This window comes from Protomyctophum parallelum (genome assembly GCF_964188405.1).
Source record: "Protomyctophum parallelum genome assembly, chromosome: 14".
Taxonomy (NCBI): domain Eukaryota; kingdom Metazoa; phylum Chordata; class Actinopteri; order Myctophiformes; family Myctophidae; genus Protomyctophum; species Protomyctophum parallelum.
The window spans coordinates 9982286-9996831 of record NC_139709.1 but is presented as its reverse complement, the minus strand read 5'-3'; the positions used below and the strand labels follow the sequence as shown (position 1 = coordinate 9996831).

Sequence of the window (14546 nt, the reverse complement as noted above, 5' to 3'; positions counted from 1 at the left end):
ACTCGTGAGAGCATGAAATGAAACCAAATGGACCCATACGGGTCCATTTGGTTTCATTTCATGCTCTCAAGAATTAAAGATCTATAAGGGTCCTTTTGGTTACCAACTCGACATCATTCAGCTGGGGACCACCTGAGGCTGGAACCCCCTCAAGGACCACTGGTGGTCCTCGGACCACTGGTTGAAAACCACTGCTCTATATTGTCTGAATCAACTTTGTTTGCGTTTGTTTACATACTAAAATAGTGACTTTGAGAGCTGTTTCAGCGTACAATGTATAAGTCAATGAGGAGCATATTTCAAATTATCAATTTCTAATCACTGAAGCAAATTGCCGATTTTTATTTTTTTCTTGTTCACTTTTGGTGTTACATCATGGCAAGATAACTACGCAACCCAAACCTCTACCAAAGTGGTCTTTTTAAATAACCTTTTTGGGCGGGAACCCCTTTTGGTGTTATCATTATGCTATGCTTTAGCTATTGAAAAATAGCAGACCTGGTGGCGCGCTACGAGCTTGTAAGTCTGCTATTTTTGGAAAATCGAAGAACGACTGACATAGAAACATAGCTTTTTCAGAAAACCGTCGGGATGTAGAAGACATTCTTTTAATCTGATCTCAGGTCAGAATGGGTTAAAGTTCCTCATAGCGCGCACATTTCCAATGAGCTCACATGTGCCACACACATCATGCACGTTGTCACAAGGGAAACATGCATCAGCGACCCTGCATTCCCAGGGCGTTCTCCAACAGCGTGGGAACGGCACTAGCCTTCGGCAGTGCGTAGCCAATGCGTACACGGATTACTGAGGACATTTTTACCACATGTAACCACCTCAGCCATAATGTGGCCAGGCAGGTGACACGTCGTACGGCATCAAACGCCCCACAAACGGCGAGGGGCGGAGTCGACAGCCAGGCCGTCAACCCGTGGGGCGCGACCCCTCGTGGGTGGGTCGCCAAATTATTATTAAAAAAATGTTTTTTTTTGTTTTTTTCTTTTTTTTTTCAACTGAAAATGAAGAGTTTACATAGGCCTACACATAGTACATGCATACACTTTTCTTAATGATTATATCTGGTTTCAGTATTCATTTATGATATATTTTCTCTATTAAGGTTATTTTTGCAGTCAGTTTGTATTGGTGGTGGGGAAGGAGGGCGGGGGTCGCGAGACATGGCCAAAGCATTTCCGGGGGTCTCCAGGGGGTCCCCGGCCTTAAACGCTGTACAGTACAGAGACATGCATGCTGCACATATCCGCACATAATACTTACTTACATGCCCTTGTCTGTGATTATTATTATTATTACTGTTCAGGTACGCTGATCCTAATCCTAATCCCAACCTGAATCTTTTCCTTGTAAATGTATTTCTAAACATCTTTTGGGACAATAATTATCCTCACGTCTATTTAATTCTACTACATGTTGCCCTCACATGGAAGTAAAGTAATTCAAGCACACACACGCACTGTAGTGCACTGTAGTTTCCTGTCTAAATGTTTACACATTTGACAAGCCAGGAGACATTACTGAATTCCTATAATGCAATTGTTCATTCTGAATGTGAAAAGGGTCATCCCAGAATGACACTTATCAAACAGAAGAGAATGCAGAAGGGCACTGGACTGTGAAAGGAAGTCGAGGACAATGCATATGGAAGCAGGCACCCGGATGCAAGTCTTGTTTCAAGTCTGCGCATCACACTATATTTTCCTCAGCCCTTCATTCATTACCATGCTTAACCCATTCTGAACGGGAACCCATTTTGGTGTTGGCATCATGTTATGCTTTAGCTATTGAAAAATAGCAGATCTACAAGCTCATATCGCGCCACCGAGTGGCGCGATATGAGCTTGTAGGTCTGCTATTTTTTGAAAAATCGAAGAACAACTGACATTTTTTTTTTAGAATCTGATCTCAGGTCAGAATGGGTCAATCAGACCAGTGTGTGTCCAGTGGAAACCTCGTATGAATCTGATCTCAGGTCAGAATGGGTCAATCAGACCAGTGTGTGTCCAGTGGAAACCTCGTATGAATCTGATCTCAGGTCAGAATGGGTTAAAATGCAGATAACGATCTCAACGGCAACACATTAGGGGTGACGGCGGGCGGACATTCAGACTGTGGCCCCGCCGCCGCCGCCGCACGATTGCCTTTCGTGGAATTGCTCGTGAGAGGTCGACCGTGACTCCCATTTCTATGCAAAGGGGATCCGGATTTAACATTTGATTATATAAGGCAAAGTGTTTGGCGCTGCAAATTATGATTTTTGTAATGGTTGTGATTATCGCAGTGTCGCATATAGGCCCCCTGATCTGGAAGACTGTGGCAGAGCAAGACGTGATGTAGGGTGACTGCTGACCTTCGCTTTTGTCCCAAAGGCGTAAGAGAGAGAGGGGGAGAGGGGGGGGGGGGGGGGTGATTGTAGGACGACTGAGAGACGAGAGAGGGTGATGGAGGGGAAGGACAGGAAGGAATGAAACCCATTAGATTTCAGAGCCACTGTGACTATGCAGTGAAATCAGACCACAGGCTGCGTTGAGGGCGCTCACATTCCTGAGATACTGTTAGCAGGAAAACGCTCTTAAAACCCATTCTGACCTGAGATCAGATTCTATAAATGTCTTCTACATCCTGACAGTTTTCTGAAAAAGCTATGTTTCTGTGTCAGTGGTTCTTTCGATTTTTCAAAAATAGCAGACCTGCAAGCTCTGATATTTTTAATAGCTAAAGCATAGCATAATGCTAACACCAAAAGGGGTTCCCGCCCAAAATGGGTGCCTAGTGGAGCTCTGCCTCAATCTCTGTTTCCTTTCCAGTGTTTTTCTTCCTCTCTCTAACTCTCATTTCCTTGCACGGTTGCACCCTAGTTTACATCTCTGTTTCCACAGAAGCATTTCTCCCTCCCTGTCATAGGCCAACCTTGGGCGCCTGTGGCTCAGGAGGTAGAGCAGGTCATCCAATGATCCCTGGGTCGGCGGTTCTAATCCAGGCTGCTCCGGTATAAGTCCACATGTGGAAGTGTCCTTGGGCAAGACACTGAACCCCACATTGCCTCCAATGAGTTGGTCGGTGTGCACTTGCCACCATTGGTGTGTGAATGTGGGAACTGTTCGCCGCTTCACCTCCAAATGTATGTATGAATGAACGATCCTAAAGCGCATTGAGCACCTGGAACAGCGCTATAAAAATGCAATTAATTATTATTACTTTCGGTGTACGGCGGTAAAAATAACAGATTTCCACACTGTCGTTTGAGTGAAGAGTTGATTATGCTTCACCGTGCGCTCACTTGAAGAATGGACTCGGGAGACTCACTGAAGGGCCGTCCACACAAACAATGATAACTAACTCATTTATACATCGTTCGCTTTGCGCGCAGCGGTGATGGGCCGCATATGTAGCCGATCTACAAGCTCACAACATGCTTGTAGATTGGCCCAGGCCGTAGCGTAACGGTCTGGGCACCGGACTGGTAATCCAGTCGCAGTGTGCCGCGGGTTCGACTCCCGGACCCGACACGGCCTTTACTGCATGTCATCCCCCCATCTCTCTCCCGTTTCCTGTCAGCCTACTGTCTGTCCCTTCAAAAAATCAATAAAAGGCGTAAGCCGCAAAAAAATATAAAAAAAAAAAAAAAAAAAACATGCTTGTAGATTGGCTATCTAATCTTAGACGTGCGACACAGTGTGCAGGCAGGCATAATTCGGGGCATAAACTAGACTAGGGAACACGTTGGTTAGGGACTAGACTAGGGAACACGTTGGTTAGGGACTAAACTAGGGAACACGTTGGTTAGGGACTAAACTAGGGAACATGTTGGTTAGGGACTAGACTAGGGAACACGTTGGTTAGGGACTAAACTAGGGAACACGTTGGTTAGGGACTAAACTAGGGAACATGTTGGTTAGGGACTAAACTAGGGAACACGTTGGTTAGGGACTAAACTAGGGAACCGCAGCACGAGTAACAACAGTCTGCTGGTGTTTTCTTTGATATATGGCGGGTGGGATGCATGCATGCAGCCCTGCTCATCTCACACACACTGCTCGCAGTAGAGTTAAATAGGCACTCCATGTTCTTTCTACTGGGAAAGAAAGAAGGCTTGAATGATCTGAAATTCTTTGTGAGCCAGTCGTCTCTCCAGGGTTCACGATAGTAGGCAGACTGTGTGTGTGTGTGTGTGTGTGTGTGTGTGTGTGTGTGTGTGTGTGTGTGTGTGTGTGTGTGTGTGTGTGTGTGTGTGTGTGTGTGTGTGTGTGTGTGTGTGTGTGTGTGTGTGTGTGTGTGTGTGTGTGTGTGAGAGAGAGAGGGGGGTTGGGCGGAAGCGTTCTGACCACGTTCAGGTGTTTAGACGCATCTCGTGTTGTATTTCCACTTCCAGTGAACTGAAGACGGTTGCGTCCTTACTCAAACGCGTCAGGCAATTAATCTATTTTATTTTGACTTTGTTTAAACACGCAACTGCAATACTGCCTCATCAAAGTTGGTGTTGTGACTGATATTACCTGCATGAGAAGGAGAGAGGTGGTGGAGTTAGTTGCTTTAGCAGGCAGGCCGTTTGAGGGTCCAATGGAGTTAAGAGGTTTTGTCCAATGCGTTTTGTACTACTTTCCATTGGTACAATATTTTCAAAACAACACACAGGCGTAAAGGTTGTTCAATAGCACTGATTTAAGGGGGGGAGGGGGGTTGGGGGGAATCTAAAATGGACAGGAACAATATTTAACTTGCTGTATGTGCATTGTGCAGTTTGGAGAAAGAAAAATATCCCTCCTTTTTTGCAAGGAGCGTTAGAAGTCTCTTTCGTTCATGGCAGCAGCTGGTCGTTTGATGAGGGAATCTGGAACAAGGCGTGATTTTTAAGCCCTGATTTTCTTTTTTCTATTTTACTCAGATTTGGCTTCTCCTCCTCCCCCCCCCCCCCCCCCCCCCCCCCCCCCTCTCTCTCTGTCTAAAACCTACTTTCAAAAGCGGGACCCGAGGCAGCTAAGCATTCATGCACGCACGCACACTGTCATCAGGTTGAATCAAGGCAGGGTTGTGTGTGTGTTCTTGATGGGTGACTGACTGTGTGTGTGTGTGTGTGTGTGTGTGTGCGTGCGTGCGTGCGTGCATTGCACATGTGTGAGAAAGAGTGACAAAAAGTGACAGTGACAGGAAGACAGACTGACAGCACAGCTGCCCCTGGTCGTGTGTGCATGCAGCCTCCATCTCTCCATGAGAGATGGAGGCTGTAGTGTCATGGAGTTTGTGTATTTGACATTCCAAAGCTCACAATACTCAAACTACCATACGACAGGGATGGTGTGGCTGTGCAGAAGTGTGGTGGACTTATGCAAATATGTTTATCTGTGTGTGTCGGAATGTTACTGTGTGTGTGTGTGTGTGTGCGCGTGTGCGTGTGCGTGTGCTCTAAAATACCCTCATGTCTGAGCCAGAGATGGCACGGGTGCCCAGGTCTGGCACTGATCCTGCAATCCTGCAATCGAGGAACACACTTTGATTCGTGCCGTCTCGTTTGAAGTGCAAGATCCAGCGCTCGAAAGCTTATGATTAATATAAGCCCCCCCGCCTTGTGCTGTGTCTCTGTGGTGCACACTATACAGTATATACGGACTAACACACATGCCACACATTGCATATGCTCCCTAGTACGCACGTACACGCACATGCACACACTGCCCCCACAATCTGGCTCTTTGAACTTGTGCCTCTGACATTGTGCCCCCGTCATCACCCTGATCTCCTATCGTCCACGGACGCACACACACACACGCACGCACACAACACACACAACACACACATACACACACATACACACACACACACCATACACACACACACACACACACACACACACATACACTCTGTGTCTGTCCATTTGCTGCCGCTTCATCTCCCGTTCAGATAGGGAAGCACCAGCGTGAGGGGACCGGCCGGGTCGTAGTAGAGCCCACTATCTCATCTCGGAGGATAATCTTTCTTCTTCTGTCAGTCGCCAGCCGATCCTTCTTGGCAGGGGAGACGTCTCATCCATAGTCTCCTCCTGGGATGGAATCACCTTCGTGACTGATCCCACCCCCCCGATGGAAGGGCCTGATCCCACCCCCCCCGATGAAAGGGCCGTCTCCTTTGTGACTGATCCCACCCCCCTGGTGAAAGGGCCTTCTCAGAGAGAGAGAGACTGCTCTTTATTAAAAGTTTGGCAGGTGGTATTTGGTGCCAGAGCGTTTGCGTCACTCGCCATTCTGGGGGGGATCATTTTGCCAAAAAGAGCTGTTTTTGGCGTGTAGATTTGGTGTGTGGACGGAAACAAGGCAATAGTACGTTTGTAAGTCAAGTCTGTTTCACTAAGACTTTTATTTGCAGATGTTATGCTTCAACTATACAGTCTTTGTATTGAGACCAGATTTCTGAGAGATGTCTCGCTATTAGAAAGAGAGGACTCCGGCTTTCCTTCTTTTAATGTGAAGTCTAGAGGGCGGCTGTGGCTCAGGAGGTAGAGCAGTTCGTCCAATGATCCATGGGTCGGCGGTTCGAATCCCGGCTCCTCCTGTCTACATGTCGAAGTGTCCTTGGGCAAGACACTGAACCCCATGTTGCTCCCGATGTGCTGGTTGGTGCCTTGCATGGCTTCCGCCGCAAACGGTGTATGAATGTGTGTGTGAATGGGTGAATTGATGCACAATCTATGTAAAGGTGTGTGAATGGGTGAATTGATGCACAATCTACGTAAAGCGCCTTGGATAAAGGCGCTATATAAATGCACCATTTACCATTTTAGATGTGTTGCTTTTTTCTTCCCGGAGAAAACAGCAACAACATGCACATCCCCAACCCCGGTTTGGGCACGTGCCACTGCTAAGTGATCAACAGTATACAGAATAAACAGGAAAATGCTTGAGGCTCCAACGCGACAGATGCTTTATTTGCACGTGACGTTTTGAGCACGAGGCTCTCCTCCTCCAGACTAGCTCAATTATCTCACCTCTTTTACTGTGTTCATTTTACCATGCTTGTACGACTCAGTCTCAATCATGGCTTTCACCAGAAATAACCATCTGGAGCGTTGATTTGTCCTCCGATGATGTCTTCATGTCGGACTGTAAAACGATCAGTGAAGAATTAACCCATTCTGACCGGGCACCCATTTTGGTGTTAGCATCATGTTATGCTTTAGCTATTTAAAAATAGCAGATCTACAAGCTCGTATCGCGCCACCGAGTGGCGCGATACGAGCTTGTAGGTCTGCTATTTTTTTTTAAATAGAAGAACGAATGACATTTTTAGAATCTGATCTCAGGTCAGAATGGGTTCATCAGACCAGTGTGTGTCCAGTGGAAACCTTCGTATGAATCTGATCTCAGGTCAGAATGGGTTAAGGCCCACGTGATCTCTTGTTCAGAGATCAAATATACGCACGTCAGACAGACCGACCTGTCCTGCATTATTGATGTGTCTCTCTGTCGTTTACTTTACGACCCCCTCCCCTCCCCGCTGTGAATGCACGGCGTTTTCCGTTTATAACTGTATTTGATTACAAAATAATGCATAGATGTGTATATTATATTTGTATGTTGTTTTGATGGTTATTGAAGATGGAGGACCCTGACGTAAACCAGTCTTGGTGCTTTTTCTCAGTGGTGCAAACGGTTCTGTTACGTGGATTACAGACACACAGAGACTTGGTGCATTTATAGATAGATTTGGTTGTGTTTTAAACGCATCACGTGGGTGGGATTGGACTACCAATCCTTTTAGAGACATTTAGAGCTCTCTAAAGCAGTCAAGCATTTAGAGCTCTCTAAAGCAGTCAAACATTTAGAGCTCTCTAAAGCAGTCAAACATTTAGAGCTTTCTGAAGCAGTCAGACATTTAGAGCTCTCTAAAGCAGTCAAACATTTAGAGCTTTCTGAAGCAGTCAGACATTTAGAGCTCTCTGAAGCAGTCAGACATTTAGAACTCTCTAAAACAGTCAAACATTTAGAGCTCTCTAAAGCAGTCAGACATTTAGAGCTCTCTAAAGCAGTCAAACATTTAGAGCTCTCTAAAGCAGTCAGACATTTAGAGCTCTCTAAAGCAGTCAGACATTTAGAGCTCTCTAAAGCAGTCAAACATTTAGAGCTCTCTAAAGCAGTCAAACATTTAGAGCTCTCTAAAGCAGTCAGACATTTAGAGCTCTCTAAAGCAGTCAGACATTTAGAGCTCTCTAAAGCAGTCAAACATTTAGAGCTCTCTAAAGCAGTCAGTCAAACATTTTCATGTCAAGGACCCCCAACTTGATACACTATGCATTTGGCCATGACCACACAGACCCCCATTTGAAAATATTTTGTGCCAGGGAGCCCCATAAGAACAGATTTGTCAAGATGTGTCACCTTATTTAAAAGATGGCTCATGTTGTGAACTTCTAGATTAACTCTTTTTCAAATAGCCGAAATATAAAATAGGGCTTAGGTGTTGTGCGTGTGCGTGTGCGTGTGCGTGTGCGTGTGTGTGTGTGTGTGTGTGTGTGTGTGTGTGTGTGTATAATGCCCCCCCTTGTCCTCATTTCTCTTTCATCTTCAGCCTCTTTCTCAACCTCTCTTGGTCTGGTCTCGGTGTCTGTCCCAGCGGGTGACCATCTGTGTTTGTCCCAGTGGGGGACCATTGGGGACGTCCCTTTGAGTTTAGGACACCGGGGCTGATCTGCTGCTACGGGGCCGTCGCGCCTCAGCGTGGTGTACGAGGGGACTCCCCAAAAATATCTATTAGTGGGTCTATATGTGGTCTCTCTTACTCCCCACTGCCCCAGGCCCTCAGTCCACCTACATCCCTGCTCTCTCTGTCTCTGTCTCTCTCTCCACCCTCCCCCTTCTCTCTCTCTCTCTCTCTCTCTCTATCCGTTTGGTTTTCTCTCCTGCTCGCTCTCTCTCTCTCTCTCTCTCTCTCTCTCTCTCTCTCTCTCTCTCTCTCTCTCTCTGCGGGGTGCCATTACTGATTTGGCACGGCGAGGCCTTGAGGAATTGAAAGCGACAGTGCAGCGAAGAAGAAGAGAGAAACCGTGGGGGAGGAAGGTGGAAGGGGAGGTGTTAAGATGGGAGGGGGTGCCATGCACTCTGGGGAGGGGGAGAGAGAGGGACAGACCGTGTTTGTGCGTGACCGTGCGAGCGTGCGTGCGTGACTGTGCGAGAGGGGCGGGTGAAATGAGATGGAGGGATTACATTTGGAGATTGAAGAAAGACCGGGGGGGAGGGGGGGGGGGGACAGAGAGATGGACGACGAGACCAGCATGGAATTCAGAGAGAGAGAGAGAGAGGGCGAGAGAGAGGGCGGAGTTTAGACTCCGCGGCAGGAAGAGGTGGAGGAATGAAGAGAAGCCAGCGTTCATGGTTGGTTAATTGGGGAGGAATATGCTAATTGGGGATTTTCTTTTTTAATTATGAATGTGATTAATTACCCAGCCAGATACTCTCACACTCTGCACCCCCGACTACTTTTAAATGTTAATCATTGGAAGGAAACCAGACTCACCCCCCACATCATCCTCCTCCTCCCTATCAGCTCCTTATCTCTCCATTAAGTCCTCTCTGGACACATTGAGGGATCTGTTGAGTAAAGAGCTATTTAGTGATGAACCGTTCGCTCCAATGATACCAGTCGGCACAATAAATTGCTCTGTCGTGACCGACTAAATCCTGTGGATTTGCTTTCATTTCTGGGACTTGCATGTGTGCATGCAGAGCATGTGAGCACGCATGCGTATGCTATGCAGTACACACACACACACACACACACACACACACACACACACACACACATACTTTCATACACCTATATGCACACACACACACCCGCCCGGCCGATGCACATACACAAATATGCGCCGACAAACTCAAACAGACATGCACAAGCATCATTAGTCAGCTAATGTCTAGAGTGCTTAACATGAGTTACGAGGCATTCAAATGAACCTCGGCGATGATTTGCTCTCCTTACAGGGTGTTTGTGTTGTGCTATTTTTTTGCAGCGATTTGCATTTGTTTTTCCACTGCTCCTCTGATAGTGAAATGTGTTTCCCTTCCCCCCCCCCCCCCCCCCCCCCCCCCCAGGTCCTGGCAACATGGAGGCTGTATCTCTTCGCTGTCAAAGTGCCCACCAAGGTAAAAAAAAGTCTCCCTCTTTTATCACTCACAACAACGTGCCAAATGCCAATAATGATCTCACGGTAATTTGCAGGATACCACACACGCAAAATGCAGACAAGAGAGAGAGAGATATAGACGAGTGAGTGATTAAAATGGAGATGATGAGAGAAACAGTACTGAGGGATAATATGGACGCACGCATAATCAGAAGTACAGGAATACCTTGTACAAAGGACACACACACACACACTGCCAGTGCGGTCAGACAATAGGAGAACACCCAGAGCCAGTTACAAAGTACAGAGCAGACGAGAATCACGGATAATAGGCCAGGCAATCTAGCCCATTTTAGACCCAAAAGTCAGACTAATTAAAAGAGAATTTTTTTCAACAGATATAATTTCTATGAGGTGTCTAGAATAACATACTAAAAGTCCTAAGAAATCCTAGATGCGGAAATATGTTTAATTCTCATCAATTCAAGATGTGTGCTAATACCTCGAGAAAACTAAACACCCTAATAGGCTTTTTCTTTTGTCCTATCACAATGAAACTTTCCACAATGAATCTTAACATGAAAACTAAACTTTTTTGTATTACAAGTTTCTCTGAAACTTAATTTGAATATGCAAATTAGCTTAATATATATTGAATATGCCCACATTTGCATATCACGAAAATTACTTTTCCCCAAAATGTATAATATTTACATTGTTGTTTGTTAATGATATCAAACACACTGATCAGTATTTCATGAACCATTTCATCTAAATATTGTGACTTCATAGAATAACATCAAAAACACCATTCATATGTATGACAAATGCATAAATCCGTCAAATCTTCCTCCAACCATCCTACTGCTAATGGTTGATGGCAATGCTGCTTTTGGACTGGCCTCTAACCTGAAACCTGCCGGGCTTGGTTGTACCTACCGGGGGCATAACCCCCACCGGTATAGTCCTCAGGGTCACAGAGGCACACAAGCCTCACCACCACGACAAGGTAGCAACAACAGGGGAGGTTCCCCTGCTAACGTGGCCCAGGAAAGAGAAGTCTGGAACTCTCTGCAACCCGACTTTGGATGAGCGGATGAAGATGAATGGATGGATGAATTTGCAAAACATTAAAGGGATTGTGTCATTGTGACATTAAACATAAATGAATTAATGTCACATGTGAAACCTTTAAGGAGTAGGAAACACACAACATAATTGTAGCGACAGAGCTGTGTGATGGAGTCTACCTGGAGGTGACAGAGCTGTGTGATGGAGTCTACCTGGAGGAGACAGAGCTGTGTGATGGAGTCTACCTGGAGGAGACAGAGCTGTGTGAGACAGAGCTGTGTGATGGAGTCTACCTGGAGGTGACAGAGCTGTGTGATGGAGTCTACCTGGAGGTGGGAGAGCTGTGTTATGGAGTCTACCTGGAGGTGACAGAGCTGTGTGATGGAGTCTACCTGGAGGAGACAGAGCTGTGTGATGGAGTCTACCTGGAGGTGACAGAGCTGTGTGATGGAGTCTACCTGGAGGAGACAGAGCTGTGTGATGGAGTCTACCTGGAGGTGACAGAGCTGTGTGATGGAGTCTACCTGGAGGTGGGAGAGCTGTGTGATGGAGTCTACCTGGAGGTGACAGAGCTGTGTGATGGAGTCTACCTGGAGGAGACAGAGCTGTGTGATGGAGTCTACCTGGAGGTGGGAGAGCTGTGTGATGGAGTCTACCTGGAGGTGGGAGAGCTGTGTGATGGAGTCTACCTGGAGGAGACAGAGCTGTGTGATGGAGTGTACCTGGAGGTGGGAGATGTGTGATGGAGTCTACCTGGAGGAGACAGAGCTGTGTGGAGGTGGGAGATGGCCTGCAACAGCTTCAGGCATGTCTGCAGAGTACAGGAACAAGAAGACTGGGATGGGGTTATGCCCCCGGTAGGTACAACCAAGCCCGGCAGGTTTCAGGTTAGAGGCCAGTCCAAAAGCAGCATTGCCATCAACCATTAGCAGTAGGATGGTTGGAGGAAGATTTGACGGATTTATGCATTTGTCATACATATGAATGGTGTTTTTTTTATTCTATGAAGTCACAATATTTCGATGAAATGGTTCATGAAAGTCTGATCAGTGTGTTTGATATCATTAACAAACAACAATGTAAATATTATACATTTTGGGGAAAAGTAATTTTCGTGATATGCAAATGTGGGCATATTCAATATATATTAAGCTAATTTGCATATTCAAATTAAGTTTCAGAGAAACTTGTAATACAAAAAAGTTTAGTTTTCATGTTAAGTTTCATTGTGATAGGACAAAAGAAAAGAAAATGCCCATTAGGGTGTTTAGTTTTCTCGAGGTATTAGCACACATCTTGAATTGATGAGAATTAAACATATTTCCGCATCTAGGATTTCTTAGGACTTTTAGTATGTTGTTCTAGACACCTCATAGAGATGATCTATGGTGAAAAAAATTATCTTTTAATTAGTCTGTCTGGAAATGCTATTTTGCCTGGACTATAAAGGAAACGACGCCTCCTCCAAATTGCGCGGCTTGCTATAATGGCTGACGCTGAGCAGTACCTCGCTAACTGCTTGGCTCTCCTTTTGGAGAGGCCGGCCATTCGTAGGCCCCTCACTACCACATGCACATGCCCTATAGGCCAGTGGTTCCCAAAGTGGGGTCCTTGAGGGAATTCCAGGGGGTCCCCAGCTAAATGATAGTTTGGAACCAAATGGACCTTTACAGGTCTGTAACTCAGAGAGTGTACAAATGGAACCAAATGGACCTGTACACTCTCAGAGTTAAATTAACAGTGGTTTTAACAATATATTGGGGTACCAGAGATAGAAATGCCATTAAATTGGGGTCCGTAAAAATCTTCTGTTATCGGTGTCACTGGCATATCTTTTCAAATGGGCGTACGCGGCCTAATAAATGTCCATTTGGGGGTCCTTACAGAAACTAGTAAAATGCGCACATCACTTTAGTGGAGGTGCTGGGTTCAAAAGTGATAGAAGTGATAGAAGAGAACCCACACACTGATCTGCTCCCAAAGTGTATTATTCACGACGTTTCGAGCCAAGGCTCTTCATCTGGTCAAACTCGTGATGGGACTCACAACTGGAGTTTGACCAGATGAAGAGCCTTGGCTCGAAACGTCGTGAATAATAATTTTTTGGAGCAGATGAGTTCTCTTCTCTTTTTCTGATTTGGGAGTCCTTGACATGAAAGAAGTTTGGGAACCACTGCCCTAGGCCTAGGCTGCCAAAAAACGAACTAAAACTAAAAAAAACTAAAAGTGTACATCTGTGTAGCCTATAGCTGTGAGTGAGATGGTCTGCTCTAGCTGTTGATAATTCAGCACTTCACGCACGCACACACACACGCACACACACGCACGCACGCACATGCACACACTAGCTACTGTAATACTAGTGCAATCCTAGTCATCTCTTAGAAAAAGTCTTTGTGACGTTTGTTCCTTTTGGTTGTTGTTGTTGTTTACAGATGGAGGTCACCTTCATAAAGTCTTTGTGATGTTTGTTCCTTTTGGTTGTTGTTGTTTACAGATGGAGGTCACCTTTGTGATGTTTGTTCCTTTTGGTTGTTGTTGTTTACAGATGGAGGTGATGTTTGTTCCTTTTGGTTGTTGTTGTTTACAGATGGAGGTCACCTTCGTGATGTTTGTTCCTTTTGGTTGTTGTTGTTTACAGATGGAGGTGATGTTTGTTCCTTTTGGTTGTTGTTGTTTACAGATGGAGGTCACCTTCGTGATGTTTGTTCCTTTTGGTTGTTGTTGTTTACAGATGGAGGTGATGTTTGTTCCTTTTGGTTGTTGTTGTTTACAGATGGAGGTCACCTTCATGATGTTTGTTCCTTTTGGTTGTTGTTGTTTACAGATGGAGGTCACCTTCATGATGTTTGTTCCTTTTGGTTGTTGTTGTTTACAGATGGAGGTCACCTTCAACTTCTTGGAGATCCGCGCGATGAACACGTATCCAGAGCATCAGGTGATCTTTATGCCCTTTGGTTCAAGACCTTTTACAAATCAATTGTTATTCTCAAGTGATCTGAAATAAAATAAACTACATTATTAGTAAAGTAGTAGTAGCCATAAACGTCAAGACGTCTAATTGCCAATTAAGTACTGGATGCCACGGGCGTCAAGACGTCTTCCCTTGGGAATTCAATTTTTTTTTAATATATATTCTTTAAAAAAAATATTCTTTTCATCCATATTTTGAAAATTCCTCTAATCTGGTGTACAGGTGATGACATGCACATTACATGCATAATAGAATTACAAATTCTTTCTTTCTTTATAATGGGAGAATTGGCACTCAAAGCCTAAACTGGTGACCACCGGGTGGCGCTGAAAGAGTTTTAAGTTTAGGGCTAAGGTATATAGATATAGC

The 14546-nt window shown here is 45.4% G+C and overlaps 1 protein-coding gene across 1 annotated transcript in view; it reads left to right on the top strand.

Annotated features, from left to right (window-relative positions):
• Nucleotides 1–14546, top strand: part of carmil3 (capping protein regulator and myosin 1 linker 3) — a gene marked incomplete at both ends in the record, with an annotated part of 131042 nt that overhangs the window by 19928 nt on the left and 96568 nt on the right. Inside the window, 2 exon segments of the mRNA XM_083782593.1 lie at nucleotides 10101–10151; nucleotides 14082–14141. Coding sequence (XP_083638719.1) covers nucleotides 10101–10151; nucleotides 14082–14141 — 111 coding nt within the window.